The 24,149-nt window shown below is 35.9% G+C and overlaps 1 protein-coding gene across 4 annotated transcripts in view; it reads left to right on the forward strand.

Moving 5' to 3' along the window:
* The window catches only part of LOC148021766 (MADS-box transcription factor 22-like), a 75,651-nt gene extending 53,688 nt beyond the window's left edge, over positions 1 to 21,963 (forward strand). The window contains exons 3-7 of one of the 4 annotated variants that reach the window (XM_087697288.1): positions 18,744 to 18,796; positions 18,928 to 19,027; positions 19,132 to 19,173; positions 19,251 to 19,292; positions 21,649 to 21,937. In XM_087697288.1, the coding sequence (XP_087553414.1) occupies positions 18,744 to 18,796; positions 18,928 to 19,027; positions 19,132 to 19,173; positions 19,251 to 19,292; positions 21,649 to 21,705 (294 nt within the window). In that variant the 3' untranslated portion in view covers positions 21,706 to 21,937. Of the gene's footprint in view, positions 1 to 18,743; positions 18,797 to 18,927; positions 19,028 to 19,131; positions 19,174 to 19,250; positions 19,293 to 19,669; positions 20,210 to 21,648 lie in introns of those variants that run through there. The other 3 variants (XM_087697289.1, XM_087697291.1, XM_087697290.1) reach the window with 3 other exon arrangements.
* Positions 21,964 to 24,149: the final 2,186 nt, after the last annotated feature.

A 24,149-nucleotide genomic window follows, 5' to 3' on the forward strand; every position in this document is an offset into this window, starting at 1 on the left:
TGAGAGTGTCTTCTTGTATTTCTCTTCCCTTGAATTTCTCATCCATCATTGTTTTCCTTTTATCACATTTGTCTTGATAATATTCTATTGCATGTTGTCTATCTAAGAGCAATTCTTGTAATTTTAGAATGCTCTCTTGAACTTGCTCTATTTCACTCAACTTATGCCTGTGAATAAACTAAAGACATGGTAACATGACTTCTATTGAAGTCCCATTACTAAATGATAATGTGTAAATTTTGTTGTCTCTTTCTTTGTAGTTTGATATTCCTTAAGTGCAGTGTCTAAGTGTCAAACCCGTATTTAGGACAATCTTTTATGAGTTTTCATATGATTTTATGAAACATTAGACTAAACCTCTCTACCAATATACTAATTAAGGATAATAGGTATCAAGTATTTATGTTCTATGTAGATCTCAAAATAAACCCTCTAATATATGTGCTCTAAAGGTCTCACTTTGATCCATCAAGATATTTGCTCATATGTAAATTTTACTACAATGTTGGCACTGAGTTTCTATGGCCTTGGCTTTTTCCCACCAACTAGTCAGATAATCTATTGCAACCAATGCAATTCTCTTTCTAAAAGTGGTCCTAGGTATAGGTCCCGTGAATTCTATTCCCCATTTTCAAATGTAGAATATGACATTGTAGGTTTGTAAGGTTTAGCTATTAGGGTTCTCTTTACATATTTTTGGTAAGCTTGACAACTTTAGCACCAATGAGCTACATCCCAGTTCAAGGAAGGTCACATTAAACCTATTGTGACAATTTTTCTCGTTATGGTATCCATAGACCATCACAAAGTAACCCATGCATGTCTTCATGACAATTTTGTAACATCAACTATATGCCTTTGTTCCAAGGTACTTGTCTCAAACTAAGGCTTTGACTTTCAAATATAAGTGCTCTTCTATATAATATATTACAAAGATTTCTTTATAAATCGATACTTTCACCCACAGAGTATTATTTGTGGCACTTTTCCTTTTGTTAGAAACTCTTCTATCGTACTTAAACCCTCCTTGCAATCAAACAAAGTTCCTTTTACTTTAACTAGAGAAAATTTCCCCACATCCCTTTGAGCCTAATCATTTGCTATTTTATTGTCTTCTCTACAAACATGTTGTATCTATTAGGCCTCTAGCTTTTTCAATTGCCTTTTCACTTTATCTAGTAATTCTTTTAACCTAGCCTTTCTCACTCTCCATGTTCATTGCAATTGTCTTAATATTAATAGTGCAACACCTTTTATTTTTATCCTCTTAAACCCCCTTTCTCAAAGTCCCAACAAAGCATTAAATAAGCTGGCATACTTTGCTTCATTATTACTCTGAATGGCATTAAGAATTATGCTTTGTTTAAACATTTCTTGCCCTTGGGATTTTATAAACATGAATCCTACTCAAGCTTTGCTTTGAACTCTCCTCTATGAATCATCAAAATACAAAGTCCCTTCACAATTCTCTATCCCAAGTTTCTTTATTAGCTCTATCTCAAAATTCTTCTTAATTTCAATTTCTTTTATTAGAGGTGAAAGAGGCTTTGTAAATGTTATCAAATTGGCCATTTGTACTCTTAACTTTTTCCTTTTAAAAAAAACTCAAATTCTTCTCACTCCATTATTCACTTTACCATCCTTTTGGGAGGGTTTATACTTTGATCCATAGTTGGTAGTATATAAGAACTAGTGATGATAATGAACTTTAATAACAAACACAATTGAATTTTCTTATTGCCAAAATTACTCTTAACAAAATTTACAGTACCTTTGGATAGGTCTTCTCTCTTATTTTTATTATACTCACAAAATATAGTGATCTCATGTACTTCTTGTCTTGGATTTTCAACATCATGAAAGCTCCAATGGTTACTTTTTCTACACTTGGCTAACATAGAAAGTTTAAGTGTAGTCAAGAGCTATTATTGCTATGTCCTTGTTGGGCCAAGTTTGGCAATGACCTCATCTTTAGTTTTCACATGTAAATCTCTAGATGTGTAAATGTGAAAGTCATGTAGAAAGACCTTAATACTCTTTCCCAAGAAAGATGGTAAGGCATAATTGATATACTTTGAAAGATTTCATAGGCATTCCCTAGTTCGTATAAGTGAAACATCTCCAAGGTGTTATAAAATTAGTCATTTTTTTGTTTTTTGGGGCTACAATTAATTGGAAATAGGTGAAATAATTGTCACACACAATATACCTTTCATGGCTTGCTAGCTCATCTAGTATTTCATCTTCAAAGGCAAAGGGAAGCAATCCCTTTTTGTAGCTACGTTTAGGGGTTCGTACTTTATACACACTTTGTGCTTTCCCCCTTTCTTTGGTGTTATGACTTTATTTGAGATCTACTTCGAATTTTATACAAGTACTTATTATAGTATTTGTCCTTCTTTTGTAACATTTATTGTTGTATTACCCCTAATCTTTTGAGCTTTTCTACTACAAGTTTTCCCCCTCAAATCTATATGATATTGTGTTATGTGGACCCCTCATATATGAGTATATAATTATAGTTTCTTATCTATTACTTGCATGTATTGTTGCTTTTCCTCATTGGTCAAGTCTTTTGCTAAGATCTTCATGGACTGACCTTATGAAACATTAGCCAAATTTTTCTTCTTTAGCTAGGCTACACACTTAACTACTAGGTTACATACTAACTGCCACCATATTTATACAATACTAGAGACTAAAATTTTATGTTTAGCTTAAACTCATTATCTTCAGTCACTCTTAGGCACTCACAATCTTGCATGGAAATTCAACCTTACCCACTCATTAGAACTCTAGTTCTCTTACTTCAAGATTTTTATGATCTTTTAAATTTTTAAATCTTTTTTAAAGATTTGCATCTCACCACTATGCCACAACATTTACAAAACTAAACACCTCTCTTACTAGTACGTCCTAGGTGGTGGGTCTTGATAAACTATGGCCTAAGTAGGGTAATTCAACAAGTTCCATAAACCATTCTATATTTTACTCTTAGGACATTCGAAATTGAGTCACAATGATAATAATATATCTCTCTATCACAATACCACTCACCATCTTCAAAGTAGAAATACTCATGTTCAGGCCATACTATCTTCTCCCCATTGTGATATGTATAATAATATCATCTAGCATCTAGCTCAGATATAAGTCTTCCTTAACTTTTCTATGCTTTTATGTGGTACATTTTTCTCCTAACTCATCTTTGTAGGTTAGCACTAATCCTTACTAGACATACTAGTTGATTGGAGTAAAGACTTGATGATTGGACACTTCTTACCTTGGTTGCCCTTCCTTACCAATTAATTAAAGCAAAAACTTGGATCATTCGATAAGTTCTTACCTTGTTTTTCTTTCCTTGATGGGGCTTCACACTCTAGACTAACAAGAAGTCTTCTCTTAAGGCTGAATCTTGCCTTCCTTGGGGGGACATTTGAGGGCATTCATTTCATAGGCTTTTAGCTAAACATGCATCTCCCTCTTCTTCTTTGGGTGCTTCTCCTTTCCCCCATCCACATTCATAGCTTGGGAAGATAGAGGGTGCTTCTCCTTCCACCATCTGGTAGTGAGAGGGGGTGGTCTTCTTTCTACTCTTGGTGTTTATATGATTTTGAGTATCTCAAAGATATTATTATTGTACTTTGTATCATTAGGATGATCATGATTATAAATGGATGCTTAGACAAGTGAAGAATTTCCTCGTGAGGGCACTGTCCAACTAGCACCATTGCATAGCATTTTACATTAGCATGACTTCTTGCATTGTCTTCTGTATTAGCCCATGCATTGAAATTCTACTCCTAGATACATGATGCATCTCTATGCAAATTTTCCATTTTCATTCAAGGTATGGTTGACTCTCAATCCATCGTATTGACAACAGCTTGCATGATAGTCTCCATAGGCAATCTTATATTAGCTCCACACACATACTTCCTGAACTTTGAGGGGTCCACCACATGTAAACCCTCTATATCTAGGAACATAATTCCTACATTATGCCATCTATTGGAATTCTTTTATTGGAAACATGCATCTATGTGCAAGTTGTCCCTTTTAGTTAAAGTATGCTTGACTCTTGATCCACCATATTTGCGGCAACTCGCATGGTAGTCTCCATCAAAAGTCTCTATAGTAGCTCTACACCATACTCCCCAAACCTTGAAGGATTCACTACATGTAAACCCTCTATATCACATGTATTCAAGGCATATTAAAAATAGTATTTTCTATAAGTTTCTCCTTAAATAAGATTCACCCCTTTTCCATTCAATTTGTAAGTAACCCCTTAATATGACATCCTTCTATATTTTAAAAAAATGTGTAAACGAGGTATTCAAAAAATCCATTTTCTTGAATCCATGTGATACACATGTATGTGTGAGGGACCACCCGTGAGCCCCATATTTTTCTTCTTCATCATGGGATACATGAGTGGTTAGGATAGCTTATTTGTTTTGTGGTTTGTTAGATCTAACGATTCCTTTCATTTTTTGCCTCAAGGCACAAATGCATGATATATGACAAAACACTCAATCAAAAACACTAAAAAAAAAGATCAAAGTAGTGTCATTTGCTTTGCAGGTTATGGCAGGCCAATGGATAGCTAAGAAGCATTTTTTGTTTGATGCCTTGGCCTCTCTAGGGTGATGCTCTAGGCTCCCTTTGTAAGATATATTATCTCTATAGACTTGGTAGGTCCTTTAAAAAAATTGACATGCACCCTTTGTTCGATGCCCTGGCTTCTTTGGAGTGGGATGCTATGGGGATTTTCCTCTTCAACTAGGTTACATCCTAGCTACCACCATATTCATACAACAATAGTATGGACTCAACCTTTAAGTTAAGCTAACACTCACACTCTTTATCGTCATTCACTCTTAGGTACCAAAACCTTCTTGCACATCAATTCAACCTTATTAGCTTTAGTCACTCTTAGGTACCAAGGCCTCTTGCACACCAACCCAAGCTTGCATACTCAGAGCACACTCACAAACACTCCAATTCTCTAACCTCTCAATACAAGCTTTTTATCATCGTTTAATGTTTTCAAATTTTTATTTGAATTTGTATATCATGTCTATGCCACAACATTTACAAAAGTACGCACATCTCTCACTAGTAACCCCTAGGCAATGGGTCTTGGTAAACTATGGCTTGATTAGCGTGATCCAACAAGTGCCATAAACCGTCCTTATGTTGCCCCTAAGGACTTCCCAAAGTGTTCACATAGTAATATCGTTCGACATGTAGTTGAGGTATGTGTCTTCCTATTAGAGTTTTCTTCCTTGAAAATTTCCTCATGTTCTTCTTTACCCACTTCTTATTCTTCTTCCTCTTGTTTTTTTATGGTTTTCTAAATCTTAGTATTTTGGTACACTTATCTTTTGGTTTTTTCTCTCGGTTTACTTTCCATTATTATTGTGTTCTTGAAGCTTAGAAAGATATCTCCAAGTGTTCTCCTTTCTTTATTGCACTCTTTAAGCTTCTTGACTCTCTTAACATTGTAGTCACCTCTTCCACATTAGACTTTGGCCTACACAAACATGGTTCTATCACAATTTCTAAATCATAAAACTAGAGTTAATGATTCAGTAAATTGTCAAAGTTAGACACCACTCAAACACGATCTATAGATATCCTTTTTTCCTATTCTTAACTATAGTAACCACGTAAGATAAGTGCATATTATTGTAGACACAATTTGGGTTCTAAATTTATACAACTAAAAACTAAGAACTCTACTTTTAAGGTTTGGTAAGAAGAAAACTGATTTGAGCAATAAAAGTTACACTAACTTAACTAGGAGAACATTCTATCATACAAGGAATTAAGCTAAGCTGAGTGAAAGGCTCTTGGCAAGTACAGATAATTGGAATTTGAAAATTCTCATGTACTGCTTGTGGTTATGTCTCCTGCAAGTTCTATGTGGCTGATTGAGAGTGAACTAGGCTGCAGTCGATCTCTCTAGAGGATCATAGAGTGGAGTCTTTGTTGATTATGCCTGTTTTGTCTACTTATCCAGGACTGCTCCAATGCTGATGTGGATCAGTTCTACACGAGGATTTTGGAGAGTATTGGGGTTTTCAATCAGATAAGTAATTTGGTGGGAGATCAGTCATGATGTTATGAGAAGCTTTTTTACATGATGCGGGCCTATCTAGCTGATTGATGCCGCTTGTTCTTTACTGAATTTAGTTTTCACGCCCCTTCTTGAGCCTGGATTAATTATTGGATATCAACTTGATCATTGTAAAGCTGATTCGATGACCTCCCTTTTGGAAGCTTCTTGCTCAACTTCAGCCCAGACTCTAAGCAGAGAGAGACTGCACCCGATCGCATTCGAGTCTGCCCTTTGAAAACTGACGGCTTCACGGCTATTCAATAACTGAGAAGTACGTGCAGCATGATGGGCATTATATTCGATCGTTTGTTTGGTGGGATAATCTCAGGGGCGAAATCTGATGTCATATCATTTTCTGTTTGAGGCGTCAAACATGCCCGATAGGACTGATCTATACTCCGCATCTTTGGCTCAATTCAAGCTTCTCTCCAGTCCTTACGCGGTTTTGTCTGTGTGCCTGATTGCAGATAGTTCTTGACGTCTCAATCTGAGTAGCGCCACAGTACACTACTGATATGGAATAGTAGCTTGATGGAATAATGATCTGAACCTGAGATATTTTCTCTAGCCAAAAGATCCTGCAGACTCGCTTGCACGTAACCTCATAATCTTCTTTTTTTTTTCTCTGCAACCTCTCTCTCTTCATCCTCCTCCCTCTCCGTCGAACGCCCCCTCCTGAGTTCTGACCTGTTCATTCTATTGGATTTTCGTCTATTTTTGTCATCTACACGTCATGACAGATGAAGTATTATCTTTGGTCTCATCCAGTCTCGACGAAGTTTCAAGCCCTCGACATTGACGATGAAGATGAAGATGAAGATAAGCAAATCCAACGTCAAAGTATCTTCGAAAATAGCCACTGAAAGTACGTCTTCTATCACCTGACACCGTTGTTGGAGTCGATAGGCTTCGAACTCGGTGCCAACGCCTCCATAACAATGGATAATTCGTCATCTCGATGTGAATCTATGTCAATCCAAATGAATCTTCACATCTTTCAAAACTCGAAGTTGACCTTTTATACGAAAGCCAACTTTTAAGAAAATATGCCAGAGAAACTGAATGTGCAAGAGGATTTGGTGAGTTAGGAAAGAAGACTCTATGTGCAAATGGCTTAGCAACTTTGGGAAACCCAGTTCTAAAAGGGAATTAATGTGCTAGCATAGAGACAACTATGCATGCCTAGTTACAATGTGTTGAATCTTGATTCTTCTCATGTGAAAGAAAGAGAACAAGAGAGTGCAAGAGTACACAATAATAGCTATAACGATTCTTGTGTCATCTATGTACATCTTGTCATCTACAAAGCTAAGCCATTGATAATAGTTATGTGAAAGTTAGGTGGGTAGGTAACATCTTGTATCCTCACCAATCCTTGATCGTATTGTGAGGGCTAGACTAGAGCTATGGATGTGGAGCTAACTCAAGGATTTAGCCATGGTGTGAGATAACAGAGATGGTTTTGTGCCCTTAGAGCAAGTAGGTATTGGATTGCAACCATTTTATTGTCTTTTTGTCCATGCATAATATGGCTTTCCCTTAGAGCTATGGAGATTATTATGGAGTTCGAGACTATGTGACATTAGGGCGCACTCAAGGCTTGGAGCTTGAGGATTTTTTGTTCATCAAGAAAAATAGTATCATCACAAAGGTTGATGAGCTATTGACATATGAGTTCTTGGAACTATTAGTGATATGTGACTATGCGTAGCAACATGATCATGTGAATGTCCATGATGATGGGGATTGGATTTATGAGTATGAACGGTTTTGTAAGATGGTGATGCCATATTACCTAGTCTTAGCGGCTAAGGGGGAAAGCTTATGATAATATTCTTTGTAATGCATTTCATATCACCAGTTTGATGTGGACATGTTTTGTGGCCACCACCTCATCAATAAAGTTATGGCACTATACTAGGGAGCTCACCATCATTATAATGAAGGCAATGATATCATCAATGGCATAGTAGGCGTGCTTATATAGGCTTGCAAGTTGATGCAGGTAAAAATGACGAAGGTTGATACCACTTTAGTAGACATGGCCATATATGGCTATGCTTTTGCATTTATGGAGAGGATGGAAAGTAGGACACTGCCCATGCATGATTAAAATATATATAATGAAGTAAAGACAAGGACAAATGGCAAATAGATTGTGGAGAGTCACCACCCTACCACTACTGAAGCTTGTGGAGTATAGGAGGAGTATGTAGTTGTTGTCCATAGTGTTAGTTATCGAAGAAGTTGAGTTCATTATGTGTGAAGGCCACCCTACTTGGAGCATAGGTGGTACTAATAGCTCATGTGCAAGTTGAAGTTAGGAGCCTACTATGAAAGCTTTGGAGCTTTGTTGTTGTTGTTTGTGGTGTTTGAAGACCAATGTGGCATTTGTGGAGGTGTGGAGAATTGGAGGTATAGGTTGGAGTTGGATATCTTCCCAAATTGATGTATGAGAATTCATGCCCATTTACTTAAAACCCCACCCCTTACTACCTCCCTCAAACATTGTGCCAACACATAGACAAACGGGTCAACCAATTACTATGGAGATGAAGGCCATCTATAGGCAAGCATCCAATTGCATGTTAAACACTACCATTAATGTCTAAAAACCTTCTCATACAAAATCTTTGTGGAGCCATTATTTTAAGCAAAGTCTCTAAATAAGAGCTTACCCTCCAAACCTTGCTGTGATATGGCTTTGAGAATGGTGGATTACATTGAGCCCATAATGTCAATAGTGGACGTGATTAATTTGTTCTTGTGGTTTTAAACATCTCAAGCAGCTTTCTACTTATGGAAGGACTTAACAAGTTAAAGGATCTTCACGTAGGACATAGTTAGGTCACTACTAGGGGATATCTAAACTAACATTCCTCCATAGTTAGGTCACTACTAGGGGACATAGTTAGGTCACTACTAGGGAACTAGATACTAGAGGGGAGTGTGACCATGTCTTAGTTCAACCGTCAACTTCGAGTACCACTTCTAATATCTCATACACATACACATACACATACACATCGGCTAGTAGACCGACATTTAACATCGGCCGTTCCTCAATCGTAGGAACTCGCCATTGTGAAGTTTGGAATCCTCCAATCTCGAACTCCTTTTTGAACCTTCGTCCTCACCGAAAATCAAGATATGAACCCCTTGACGCAATGGCTAGTGAAGTTGGATTGGATATGGCTATCGAGTGAAGTTGGGTTGGATATGGCTATCAACTGATTGGTGCAACCATTAGTATTCTTGTATCGTAGTCCTAGTATACGAGACACCAAGTTAGAAGTCAAGAAAGGTAGATACTAAAAAGAAATTCTGCTATTAGTCAATTGTGATATAATGATAGCTAGACCACTTTTCTTCTTGCTTCGAGTATGTTGTTCTAGTTATTTCCACCTCTTGTTTGCTCCTCTAATGGGGGACGGTATATTGTTTTACATTCACTTTTCTTCATTCGTATTTTGTAGCTATATGATTTAGAGGGTATATCAATCCTCCATCAAAGCTATGTACGAAAAGATGTAAATAAGTTATATGTATCTTTGTCATCAAGCCATATCAAATGTGTCTATTAAATTGTTGGCTCATTGGCTTCCCTCCAAACATATTCATCAAATACATGGAAAAAAGATGTATGAATGCGAGAGAAACTTAAGTTCAATTAGCTTGGGAGTGAGAAGAGCCCGAGTGTTGACAAGGGCATGCTCCATTATGTCTTTCTTATTGTTGTTATTTTTCTCCTCAAATGTTCAAATCCTTGTTAGTAATGTTGTCATTGATATAGATCCTAATGACTCTTGGCGATAGTTCTTTTTTTCATCCAACTTTTTTGGATTAGTCTAATGTTTTTTTTTAAAGACCTCTTAGCTTTAGGAAAACTCAAAATACTAAAGTTGGAACACATTTATAGAGTTTGTTGAATAGCTAGTAGTGTGAACATTTAGAGAGAGAGAGAGAGAGAGAGTAAGGAGATAGGGATCCACACATATACACATAGAGAAGAAGAAGAAGTTGTAGTAGAAGTAGAATGAGAAGAGTATATTGATGTCTCTAAAATGCCAATGGTCTATGAGACCAAACCAATACATACAATGTCATGCATCTCTCATCTTAAAAGGTAAAACATATGCCAACACCAGGTTGGTTGCGTTAAATGCAGCCAAATGCAGTATTTTGACAATTAAAAATAGTCAGACTACAGTTGTTGATATGTCCTCTACTGCATGCTATATATTGTTGTTTTGTGCAGAAACCCTAACAGAGCCTGTCTAGGGGATGACTCTACCTCTAACACCCCCTCTCAGATTCTAGATGAGGCATCAAACTGAGGGATTTGGAATATTGACAAAGTAAAGCCTGGGGAAGCGCCTTTGTGAACAAATATGCAAGATTATCCTCCATCTTGCAGTACTCCACATCAATGGTCCCATCCAGAAGCTTCTCCCAAATGAAGTGATACTGGATCTCAATGTGCTTCGTCTGGGCATGGAATACCAAATTCCACACCAAGGCAATGCAACTCTCATTGTTGCACTGCACAAGAGTAGGTCAAAGTCTGGGGGCAACCAAGCTCCTCCAACAATCTCCGAAGCCACACAACCTCACATGTGGTGGAAGACGCAGCCCAATACTCCGCCTTGATAGAAGAAAGAGCTACTGTGGGCTGCTTCTTGCTACTCCAAGAGATAACACGTGTACTCAAGGTAAAACAATAGCCTGTAGTAGACCATGGCTGGTCCACATCGCCAGTCCAATCCGAGTCACTCCAACCTACAAGAACCAGATCAGAAGCATCTGTATCTACAGGATAAGAAATCCCTAAGTCAGAAGTCCCCCTCAAATACTGAAGAATCCTTAGGAAAGCCTACCAATGCACCTATTTGGGTTCAGTCATTAACCCTGCCAAAAGACCCATAACAAAACAAAGATCAACATGAGTATTGGGAAGCCAAATCAGGGATCCAATCAATTGATAGTAGCGTGAAGCATCCATCATGAGAGAATCTGAGTGTGAAGTGGCCTTGCAATATGGATCCATAGGAGTAGTAATTGGCTGACAAGTCTCCATCTCAAAAGTCACCAAGAGCTCTTGAAGGTACCTCTACTAAGAAATGAAAATCCCCCTGTGAGACTGATAAATCTCATGACCCAAGAAGAAATGAATAAGCTCCAAATCTATCATCTCGAATGCCTGATGTAAAGCTCTCTTTGTCTCTCGGACCTTCTGTGCATGATCTCGTGTCATAATCAAATCATCAAAATACAACACAAACAACACACGATCAACCTCAGAAGTGTGCACATAAAGCAAACCTGTAGTACAAAGATTGAGAAGGCTGGGAGTTGTGCAACAGGATGCATTGTTGACGGAGGTGAAGAGACTCTTGAATGCAGGATTCATATACCCAATGGGAGATTTAGAATGCGTCTCCATAGTAGTAGTGAGGCGAAAGAAAGATTGGAAGTGGTGAGTATGCATAGATTACAAGCCACTAAATGCTGCAACAAAGAGAGACCACTTTCCTCTCCCATTTCAGGATGAAATCTTGAATGAAGTAGCAGGACATGAGTGGTATACAGTGTGTGATGGCTACTTTGGCTACTTCCAGATTCGCATTGCAGAGGATGATAAAAAGAAGACCACTTTCATCACACCATGGGGCTGTTTTGCCTTTCGGGTCATGCTTGTTGGCCTCACAAATACCCCAGCAACCTTTCAACGATTCATGAATATGGTCTTTCAACCTTACTTTGGTAAATCCATAAGTGTTTTCATAGATGACTTTTGTATTTACAACTCAAGGAACATACATCTACGTAAGATTGATGAAGGATTTTCTCGCTTAGCTAGGTTGGGTGGACAACTAAATAAGGATGACTAGATGGGCCGAGGCTATGCCAACTAGAAGAATCACTACTAAGGAAGTGAGTAAATTCATCTTTGACCACATTCGTTGTAGGTTTGGTAGCCCTCTTGAAATACTATCAGATAGAGGACCAGGGTTTAGAGCTAATGTGGTGGGTGAACTCATGCAAAAGCTAAATATTCAATGAGGACACTCTACCCCTTACTACCCTCAATGCAATGGATTGGTGGAAAAGGTAAATGGAATGATTTGTAAAATCATTAGCAAACAGGTACATTCAAGGCCTCGTGATTGGGACAAGCACCTTAGTGGAGCTCTATGGACTTGCAAATCCTCCTTCAAAACCATGTTAGGGTTCACACCTTTTCATCTGGTTTATGGACAAGAGGCTCTGTTGCCTATTGAGGTGAAATTAGCTAGCCTTCCGGTATTAGGTGGCATAGTAGGCTCTCAAAAGGAGAAGTTACATCAAAGATTACTAGACCTAGAGAGGCTACAATTGGATCGTGAAAAAGCCATCAACCACTACTGATAGGAAGCTGAGAAGCGTAGAGAAAAGTTCAATAAGAAGCTAACAGATCGAAACATCAAGGACGGATCTTTAGTGCTTCGATATGACAATCGCTTTGATAAAAGAAAGGATGGCAAGTTTCTCTATAGGTGGGAGGGACCGTTTTGGGTCACAAAAAAATTCAACAATGGCTCCTACAAACTTCAAGACATTGAGGAAAAAGTGCATAAGACCAGGGTAAATGCATGGCGCAAAAAACCCTATCACATCAAGGTGGGGTCAGCTCAAGATACCAAAGAGTGTCTAGATGCATAGATACCTCTAGCCAGGTTTGGGGAGGCTATATGATCCGAGAAAATCACAAAAAAATATTTGTCTAACACTTTATTGATTTTTTGTACATTTGGTTTGAAATAAAGAAGAGGGTGGGAACAACCTCTTGGAAAATCCAAGAAATCATTGGATGGAAATATTTCATGGACCGGGTTACCAAGGGTAGGTAAAGAGTAAAGATCAATGAAGAAAGGTGAAGAAAAAATGTGTAATGTGAAAAGAGAAGACATGAAATGGATTTGGAGACACCCAAAGGGCATGTGAGACTCATAATGTCATGGCTTTGGAGCCTTATGATAATTCAAACAAATGGGACCCTTCTTGGAAGCATTAGTGGAAGAAAAATCAAAAACATGATTTTGTAAGATTTTTTAAAAATACTTCCACTCCGATCCAAAAAAACTTTTCAACATGAAAGTTGTAGCGCGTGAGCTAAAGTTTTGGCTGGTATTTTTTTATAATTTTTAGAGCTAGGACTTGAGAGATATGACCATAATGGTGGATGCCAACTTTTTCCAACTGCGATGGAGACCACCTCACAATTATATACATACCCACACTTTCTTCCCTACACTTAACACTTCCATAAAACATCATTCATTAGACTTCTAACCCTTTTTTCTCTCTCTCAAGCTAATAAACCATTAGAATTTCCCTCCTAAATCACCCTCAAATTATCCTTAATTGTAGTAGTAATGTATGAATTCTCACTACTCTCTCCATTATTGCTAGATATTATCTTATTTTATGAAGATTCTCTATATTTTTTTATAGGAGAGCTCTTGGACTCAAGCTATGGGGGGGGGGGAAATGGAGACAACTCACCTATGATGGAACTTGATAAAGTACAAAATTGGTCAACAACACATCTAGATGGAGCTTCCACATTGGTTTATAGAACATTGGTGAAACCGCCTTAATGTAGCTTTGGTGGTGTTAATTCCGATTCTATCTTAACCTCCTCCCTAAACACCCTCAAGACCTATATAAAGAGGTCTTCTCCTTTGTAATTTGCAAGAGAGAGCCAAGAGGCCTTCTTCAGCCCTATTGAGCCTTCCCCATTCTCTCTCATGAGCTTATGCAGTTCATTCCATTACTATAGCTTATGCATGCTCTACAGTGTAATAAGGCCATGCTATTGGTGTCCGTATTGTGCATATTGGTTATGTCTTGAGGGTTCTCCATCTCTTGTGCCCTCTTAAGTTTTATTGATTCATCTATTTTTTGTAGTTCTCTCTCTCTCAGTTTTACTCTCTTTTCCCTCGCAAGCTCCTCTCCCTCTTGCATAGCGTCTTAGTCCGCTCTTCCATGACTAGGTGGTGTCCTTACCTCTCTCACTTTGTGGTAGAAGGGAGTTTGGCATAGTATAGAGGCTGTCAAAACAAATTTCCTTCATCACTAGAAAGACATCCCCAATGCTCATAAATCTCATGATGTGCTCATATAGTGTTGCATATGATGATCTCTCTCTAGTGGAAAATCTAGAGTACGCCGAAGGGAAGTAACATACTACAATCTACATGTCCCTTGGTCTATTTGTACATACTCTAAGCTACTTGTGTGTTGGTTCCAAATCTGTATGAAATACATGGATCATATCTCAGAGTTGTTTTAAACATAATTGGTACATTGCTTAATCCTCTTGTCCCTCTAAGCCTCTAACCTAAGGTTGATATGCATTTTCCCATTGATATCCATGTACATTAGGTAAGCTATCACACACACACATTTGTGTCTCTATGTACATAGTAATGTTTGAGTTTTCAAATGTATCCTCAAAGTATCCTCCATCAAGTCTCAAAGCTTAATTATAGTTCCACAGTATCATATGCAAGTTCTCATAGGTTGCACACCATGATGTAGATCAATTCTCCACAATGATTGCTTGTCCATCATGATATAGAGCATACTTTCCATCCGTCCTTGCTTTAAGGATGTGTTGCATGTATATTTTCTATGTGTCACTTGGGTAAGAGAAAGATTCTCATCCAAAAATATTTTTTCCCATGCTTTCTTATGTGCCAAGAATGCATTCTTTTTATCCATATCTACAAATTTTAGGACTAGAATCTTCATTTGATTGTCCCCATTTTCTCCAATGTACCATGCATCCATGATAGCCACCTCTACTACTTCCATTTTATTTCTTAAAGATTTCTCATCCTCATGTCGAGTGCCTTTTTAGCCCTCCCACAATGCTTATTCAAAATGCACATATTTTCTTTTCACATCTTCCTCAACTATGACATTTATCATTGCCAATTTGTTCTATGGCCATCCTTTGTGCTTTTTGTCCACTTCTATCCATGGGCACATTTTCTACATTTTCCTTTCATTGTTTTGCTACTTCTACGACACCTACCCATGTATGCATATATTATTTCAATTCCTCCATCTCTATTTTAAGCTGAAGCATGGCCAATAGTTCCCTTTGTAGTATTGCTTCTTATTTCTTATATGCATTTAGTTCTTCTTTCAATTTCAAGAGTTTGGTTTTACAAGCATCTATGGGTTTTTGCATTTCAACATTCATTCCATCCAATTCTAGTGACACTTGCATTTCTATTCCTTTTTTAATGGTTGCATTTATTTCATTATGTGTGTTTTTCATTTTCTCCAGCAACTCGTCTAAGTTGGTAGAGCTTTTCATGTATCCCTTTCTTGATTTCTTGTATCATGATTCATAGATTTCTGTGAATCATAATCTAGATCTCCATATGGTCTCATTAATGGTACGAGACATTTTTCCACATCCTATTGATCTGGTTGAGACTAATCATTCACGATCTTTTTGGCATTAGGTTTTACACCTCATGTTTTTTGATGGAGTAAAGTATATCGCTTTCATTGTTTAATATGCTATCTCATTATCAAAACCATCCCCCATTTATGTATTGTCCATAACTGGAATGGGTGCATCCTTTGCATTCTCTAGCATGCGTGGTGCTTTTGCTATTAATATATATAAATTTTCAAAATCATATCATTAGGGGAGAGTCTTCATGAGTATATTACCTAGACCTACATCATATTACTACATTATAGCTATACATACACTACTTTGATTGTGTTAAATTGCAATGTTAGTATAATATACTACCCTTGTTACTATGAACTTTGTAGTCTAATATAATTGATTCTTTTGTGGAGCTCTAGTATTACATGTAGTTCATAGGTAGGTCTAAGGTCATCACATGTAGGTCAAATTAGAAGGCAGGTTAGTAGGGTCCTTTGTGGGTTATTAGAATGTCTCGCAAGCTCACCTAGTGTATGGTCTCCCAATAGTATTTGATCTCCCAATTATGAGTGTCAATACATCTTTTCCTCACCTCTCTCATAGTCAATAGACCATTGCATCACCTCAATCACACACATTGTCATGTTACCTAGCATCACTTCAATCACAATCACCGCATAAGAGTATCATGTCATTATATCAATGCATCATGACATTGCATCATTGTATTCCAAACTCATTAGAGCCTCTCACTATTGACTCACAATCACAAATTCATGTTAGTTAGAGTAATTGCATAAGAGCCTCACATCATTGCATCACTGTGTCAAGGCACTCACCACTAGGTCATTGCCTCAAAGCATTTTGTTATTATAGAGCATTAGAAGGAGAGAGAGAGACAATAGGGTCACAACCTCAGTTGCATGCATATTCTTAGCGATGATGTAGGCAACATTATGCTTCCTTCAAAATTAACGAGAAGGTGAAATGAGTACCCCTTTACTCTTGGGTATTAAACATGGTCTTTCTACTAATACAGTTAGAGATGAGATCAACGGTTGTAGGAGTGAACTTATTGCTAGCAAAGCTTCCTTTTTCTTTTGAAAAAATATGATTCCTTGGAAAGTACTTCCTTAAAGTGGTTCTATTAAGGGTCGCGTGCTTATTTATATGAAGGAAACATGTGAGAGGTTAAGATACACTATGTAGATGAGAAGAGGCTTAGGGTGATCACTCATATTAACTAATGTAAGTCTATTAAAAGAAACGTTTTTTGAAGATCTTATTACAAAAATATGATATCATTTAATGAGGATATTTACTATTTGAATAGGAAGAAAGTGTGTTATATTCATAATGAATTTATAGATAAGGGCTTTTAATATAGGGCCTTGAGGATACACATGATGGTAAGGGCTTACACATACTGAACCCCCTGAGAGAAAATGAGAGAAAAATTTCGTGTATTTTTTTATACAAGTCTTAAAGTCAACATGTGAGTTTAATTGACAATATGCATAGAGTATGATTGAAAATAAGTATCTCTATCAATTCTTCTAGAAATGAGAAATGATGTGATTACGATTTTATTTATTGGAGGGCAAACTTTGATAAAGAGACCTTGTAGGACGATAACTTATAAGATGAACTTTACTGTGCTGCATTCATGATGATTTTGTGAAAACAAGATGATTTGATATGCACTAATTAGTTAGATCCAAGATGTAGAGATTTGGAGTGGAAATAGGAAGTGTGAGAGTAATAGTAGCTATTGTCTAGTTAGAGAGGTCACCAAGTGGTCATGTAATTGACAAGTGTAAACATAATGGTCATAAGTGTTATATACAATAAGGTGAGACTAAGCTTAGAGGATAAATATGAGAGCACATGATGACACAAGACATAGAAATGAAAATTTCATATTGATTATGCCACTCGTAATAATGTAGGAATCTATGATTCCCAAAACAATGAGCAAGAGGGAAGGATAGTTTCACAAGAGCAATGTTGTGGAATACTCTATTGTCAAACAAGTTAAAAAGGCCATCATGCCATTCTTGATATGCTAGGTAGTGGTAGTAGATATAAGATAAGGTCACAATATCCTAAACTTGATACTAGATAGGAGTATGACCTTTACTTTTATAGGAATATTGGTCTAGATCTTGGCTATAGACCCTTGCAACAATCATACATCATCTCCAAAAGACTTATCCAATTTTTTATTCAAACTACTATTGTACCATTGCAACCACATGGCCATATGGTGAGATGCTTAGTTTGGTAGCTATCTTTATGACTAGTGACTCACACAATGCATGATGACTACCTTCTCTTTCACTTATCAAGTATCAATTGCTACCAATGTTCACCTTCTTTCCCATCTCTATGAACAATACAACTTTAGATTTTGCACTACACTTACACTATTTACCATGAGGTAATAGGCCATCATCATGAATTTAGAAAAAATGATAATAGCATGTGCTATCATGTTTGTGTGCCAATAATTATTGAGACATTATGGGTTGGGCTTGCATTAGCGCAAACAATGTTAGTGGATTCACTTTTAATTAAGAAGAAGATCAAGCCAAGGGAACATGCATGAAAGGAAAAGAAATAAAAGATATTATTGTGATATTTATCTCTTTATAAGTGGTCATGAGGCTCTTGACTCTTCAATGAGGGATGCAGGCGAAGCATAAAGTGACAAAGAATTAAGAGTAGAAACAATCAAAGCTAGACTCTTAAAGGATTCTTATAGATGACAAAAATACATTGATAAGGTGGTGGATTATTGTTGGTTGTATCAAGATCTTATCATAGATATGATGCACAATTTCATCCTGTCTAAATGCTTTTTAAGGCATAGTATGTAATTTATATATGTGCACAAACAAAGAAAACTATTCATGGACTATATTAATATAATGCAAAGAGACACTCAAAATATGAGTGTCATCAAAATACTAGTGTCATCAAATATTCATTAGATGTTGGATGAGCATATCATGAAAATACTTTGTGTTTCAACATGTTTTAAGAAAATTTTTCTTGTAAGACTTATGGATTCATTCTAGAGAAATCTAGATTTAATTTTCAAAAATTGTGTTACACTATATAGATCAAATGATGTAGACTAAGGCTTGATTTGTACAGCACGAAGTCATGATGCTACAAAAAAAGATGGAGCATATGCAAATCGAGGAAAGGTTATGACTGATTTAAGTTTGACAGATTCTCATGTTGTCTCATATATGTACATTAAAGTAGCATCATATTGGAGTAAAAGCTTTCACAAAAAAATCTCTGTTTCCCTACTTTCTCTCTTTTGAACTCTTAGACATTTGAAGGGTCATGAGTTGGACTCACTCTCTATCGAGGAACTGGATCGTCTTGAAAATAAAATCTACAAAGGCCTAAGAAACGTTTCTATCTTCAAGGTACCATTTCAGCACTCTCAACAAGATTATATTTCTACAAAATTAATTGTTATTATCATTTTCAAATGTATGGGACATTGAGTATAAACCTTTATCATTGTTAGGATAAGGTTGTAATGGAGCACTTACAAATCCTTAAAAGAAAGGTAAGAAAATACATTTCGGACCAGATAGAGCATGTTTTGATACATACAATTTGTGTGAAGCCCTTCTTTCTATGCAGACCCAGGACATAGAAAAGAAGAATAAGGAAATAAGGCAACAGGTTTGGTTTGTTCAACACTTCAATATACCTCTTGTTGGTAGCATCTCCTATTACATGTCTAGATTTTTTTGGTGTAGGTTGTTGAGAACATTGTAGTCGTGCTCATATCATATCTATTATGTTTTAGAAATTAAATAGCTCCCCTTCACCTTCATAGATTTAGAAAATGATTTTTCTATGTTGCGAAATTTGGATAAGCTATGGAAAAATTTAAACAATACATTTGTATGGCATAACAATTGTAGGTCCACTTTAACATGCATGGTAGAGACACTAGATTCTATCATATTATTTATCTCCTTTTGAGTTATTTTAGGATTCCAAAGACTAATTTCATCATATCATGACATGCAATTACCATTCTATTTATATTGCAGATACAAGAGCTTTCTTGATTTCCTTTCAAATTTGACCTAAACTCCATTACTACAAGAGATGACAACCACTAGGACAATGAAAATTTGTTTTTTGTGTGTCAATAGACCACACATAAAAACTAGTTGTACAACATACAATTTTTATTGTAAAGATGTGTTAAAGTAGCATATCAAAACTAATATATGTGTACTATCTAAGGTTTCTCTTTACTAGGGTAAATAGATTGACATTTCATTTATACTATCTTTAACTTTCACAGCGATTAAGGGCCTTAACAGTATATAGGATAGAGGTAGGATGTAGGGGAAACCTTTTAAAACCTTATTTCTCTACTGCAAGATGACAATGATTTGGTTATGCTTTGGGTAAATTATATCTTTATCTCATGAGACCTCAAAGAGTCAGTGAACTCATTAAACAAGTAGTTTTTCCCTCCATCTGACCTCAAGCACGTGCAAGAGGACAATGATTTGGTTATGCTTTGGATATTGACTTCATCATGGAGGACAATAAGCTAACACATTATATATTAGAAACAAGATCCTTTTGTAAGTTTCAAATGAAAAATTCCTTGTCAAGAAAAACTAGTTTATAGATTCTAAGTATATATTCTCACCCATATTTGACTTTTTTGCTATTCAATATTCTTTCTTTTGGTTGTTTTGTATGTATACTAGCAATAAGTTTTACCTAAAAGTCATTAAAGTTTCTTTTATGGATCCATGGCACAAATAGTTTTACTAAGAATATTCAGTTTTAGGTGATAATCTTTTGAACTATAAACATGCCTTCCCATGTGGAAAAATTTTCCAACATTTATGTTGATTTGCCTTGCAATAAAGGCTATGAAACCTTCTAAATCTAAGCTAGCTACCACCTAGATTCCAAAATAGAACTAGCGAATTTACTAAAATACAAAAGATGAAATGCACCATTCTCTACAAGACAGGGACTTAAAGGGTGATATAGTAGATGGTATATTTTTCGCAATGATAGTTATCTATATAGACAATCTAGGTATATCTCTCATACTATTATTGCTTACTCTTGGCTACAAGTAATTTATCTATCTTTTTTATGTGAGAAAAAGCTCATAGTATGAGTATGTATAAGCCAATTACTATTCATTATCTTATGAACTTCTAAGTCTTAAGTCTATCCCTTTCGAATCATTCACTACTCTACTACAATAGTTTCCCTTTACCACAGAGTGTCAAGGGGTTTAGTAACTTATCTAAGCTTAGATCCTTTTCAACCACAAGTGATGCTCTTAAGATGTAACTATTTTCTTGATTATGTGGAAACAATAAGATTTTTAGAAGCTTTATCTCCATCTCTTGGCTAAGATCCTCCTTGTTATCCATTTAGCTTTCTGAACATGTCACATTATTTTTTTGAGGATTTTCAATGAGACATTTAACTGAGATCTCAACATTTTGAAAAACTTGTGAGAAATTGTATGTGTTAAAAAATCAAGACCACTAGCCTTCACTTGACATGATAGAAATGGATGTGAAAAGAGGCATAATGGATCTCAAGATCTCATGTATATCAACATCGGTAATGGCACAAGTCTGTATATTTCAAGATTATGCAACTAGAAAGTTAGAGAGATCCTTCAAAGTATATTTGATAGTAAGAGTAAAAAGATTATAAAAATCTTAGACCCAGAAGGTTGCAGACAACAATTTTAGAGTATACTGCGATTTTGGTTGTGTTAACCAAAAGTGAGTGCATAGGTTGCAAATATCAAATCTATAAGTTTTGAGGTGTTTTTTCCAATAAAAACACAAGTTTTATCTCTAAAAAAGTTGTAGATTACATGTGCTATCAAGTAATGTTATAGAAAACTTTTTGTTGTTTTGTATCAATTTTATGATAATGGTAGAGAACAATGGAAATACCATCATTGAGAAGTTAGATAAAAAGAACTACTTATTATGGAAGTTTTATGTTATAAAGTTTTTTATTTGAAAAGGTCTCTGCGAGTTTGCTTTTGGTGAAGAAAAGGAGCGAGAGTCGAGTGACCCTATGACTATAGATGAATTAAGGGCGTGGAAAGAATGGAATGCAAAAGACAAAAAGATGATGTATTGGTTAAATATATTCATTGATAATACTATGCTGAGGCATACTAGAAATGTAGAAAGTTTAAATGCATCATAGACCACATTTGAAAATATGTTTTTTATGAATTCAAAGGCACAGAATATTTAGGTCGAGCAAGAGCTAAATACTTTGAAAAATGGAAAAATACTTGTCAATGAGTATGTTTTGAAGTGAAAAGCATTGTAGATGCTATGGCAGGGATTGATGCAATGCTTAATAGTGATGGTTTGGTATCATCTACTTTGGATAGTCTTAATAATAAAGTGACTTGAAAATAGTTTAGTACTTCTATGTATGTATGAAAGTTATTTCTAGATTTTGATGAGCATGTTTCTCATTATAGTTAAAGAGATCAATATGCAGGTGAATCATAAGAAAAAATTGATGAACATGTCTAAGCATTCTAATCTAGTGAAGGAAGGGAACATGGCATGTCCTCTTTAAGAGTCCATGTTATGGGACATACAGTGGTGATAAGTAGCAAAACATGGTAAATTGGTAGTTCGATAAAGTACAAGTTTCAAGAGACCATCAAAACTTTAGAGGCTAGGGGATCTCTAGAAGACGAAAAGGTGGGTGGCAAAAACAAAGGTTTTCAAAATTTTGGTATTGTTTATTATTATTATGCAAAACTGATGATATTGCAGCCTTTTTGTTACACTAAAAAGGGTGATATCTGCAATTGTTACTTACAACTAGGAAACTATATATAATCTTTACGATAGAATGAAGATAGAAATGAGCCTCTATTTGTTATGCAACATATGATGAATGTTGTTACAAGAAAGGGTGTACATGATGATGTATAATATATTTATTTAAGTGCATCTAATAATATGACCAATCATACTGAATGATTTGGAGATATGCATGACTTACAAAATCCAAGTAATTTGTAGACAAGTGATGTCATGCCACCTAGTTTCACACTAGAAAAGTTTCATTGTGCTTGCCTGATGGTCATACAAAGAGTTTGCTAGATATATTGCATGTGTCATTCATCACAAAGAACTTAATGTGTATCAGTCAAATGATAGAGCAAGGATTGCAAGTTTGACCTAATACAAAAGAATCGCATTATAGAAGATTTTAATGATAAGTGTAGGTTGGTACAAAAGGAAGTAGAGTAGTTGGCTACATGTTTTAATTTAGATGATGGAATTTTTGTTATGAGTGCTAGCTATGCTAAAGGAAAAGGAGTGGTTTCCACAAACATTGAAATATAGCACAAACATATTGGATATACAAATGTGTTAAGGCTAAAATTAATATAGTCCAAAGGATTGGTTACAAGGTTGCTTGTTTTTAGAGTTGCAAAATTTTTTAACGTATGTGAAGTATGTCAATTTGGTACAAGCAAGACAACCTTTTTTGCATGGTAGACATGTAATTAAAAATATACTAGATGTTGTACATAAAGATGTTTGAGGGCCTACATAGAAAATATCCCTTAGTGGTAGCACTTGAAATATTACAAGGCTACCGTTGAAAAAAAAATAAGCTTGAAAGTTAAAGTACTTCAGGTCAAATGGAGGAAAAATCTACTTGTCTAATGAGTTCACTGACTCTTTGAGGTTTCATGAGATGAAGAGATAATTTACTTGCAAGTATGCTCCACAACAAAATGGGATTGCAAAAAGAAGAAGTAGGCATATTGTGGAAGTTGTACATGCATTAATGGTGGCTTAAAAAATATGTTAATATTTTTTGTCTAAATTTGTTTATACTGCTATCTATATTATGAATAGAATTTCCACAGTTCTAGTGCATGGGATGATCCATAAATAATTATTTACAAGTAAAAAGCTTGATGTGTCACATGTGAAGTTATTTGATTATATTGCTTATGTTTATGCACCAAATGAGTTGCGAAATAAGCTTGATCCAAAGAATGGAATATATATTCTCATTTTATTGTCTTTACAATAGAAGGGGTATCGTTATTATAACCATGTTACTGGTGAATTTAGAGTGAGTAAAGATGTTATTTTTTATAAGATGAGTAATTGGTATGTATCTAGTGGTGATGCACTAGATGATGATGATGATTATGGTAGTTGTCTAAGGAAAGAGAAGAAAAAAATCATGGAACCTTAGTGGACTAGAAACATAATCTAGTACTACATCTGCACTTAGCCCTTATTCTAGGAGACTAAGGAGAAGTCTTAGAACTTCAGGTGCATCTACTAATGTTTCAAGTAAAGACAAAGGAAAGAAGAAAGTGTCAAATCGTAATGATGTATTTGCTCGTCATTTGAGATTTGATGGAGATTCGGTCGATTCATAGAGTTTGGATTATGAGCTTGTTATTCCTTTAGTCACAGGATACCAGTTGTATAGAGAGAAGATGGTAATGTAAAGGTTCCACAC

The sequence above is a fragment of the Lygodium microphyllum genome, chromosome 17 (assembly GCF_053477565.2).
Source record: "Lygodium microphyllum isolate KBCC chromosome 17, Lygodium_microphyllum_v1.1.10, whole genome shotgun sequence".
Taxonomy (NCBI): Eukaryota; Viridiplantae; Streptophyta; class Polypodiopsida; order Schizaeales; family Lygodiaceae; genus Lygodium; species Lygodium microphyllum.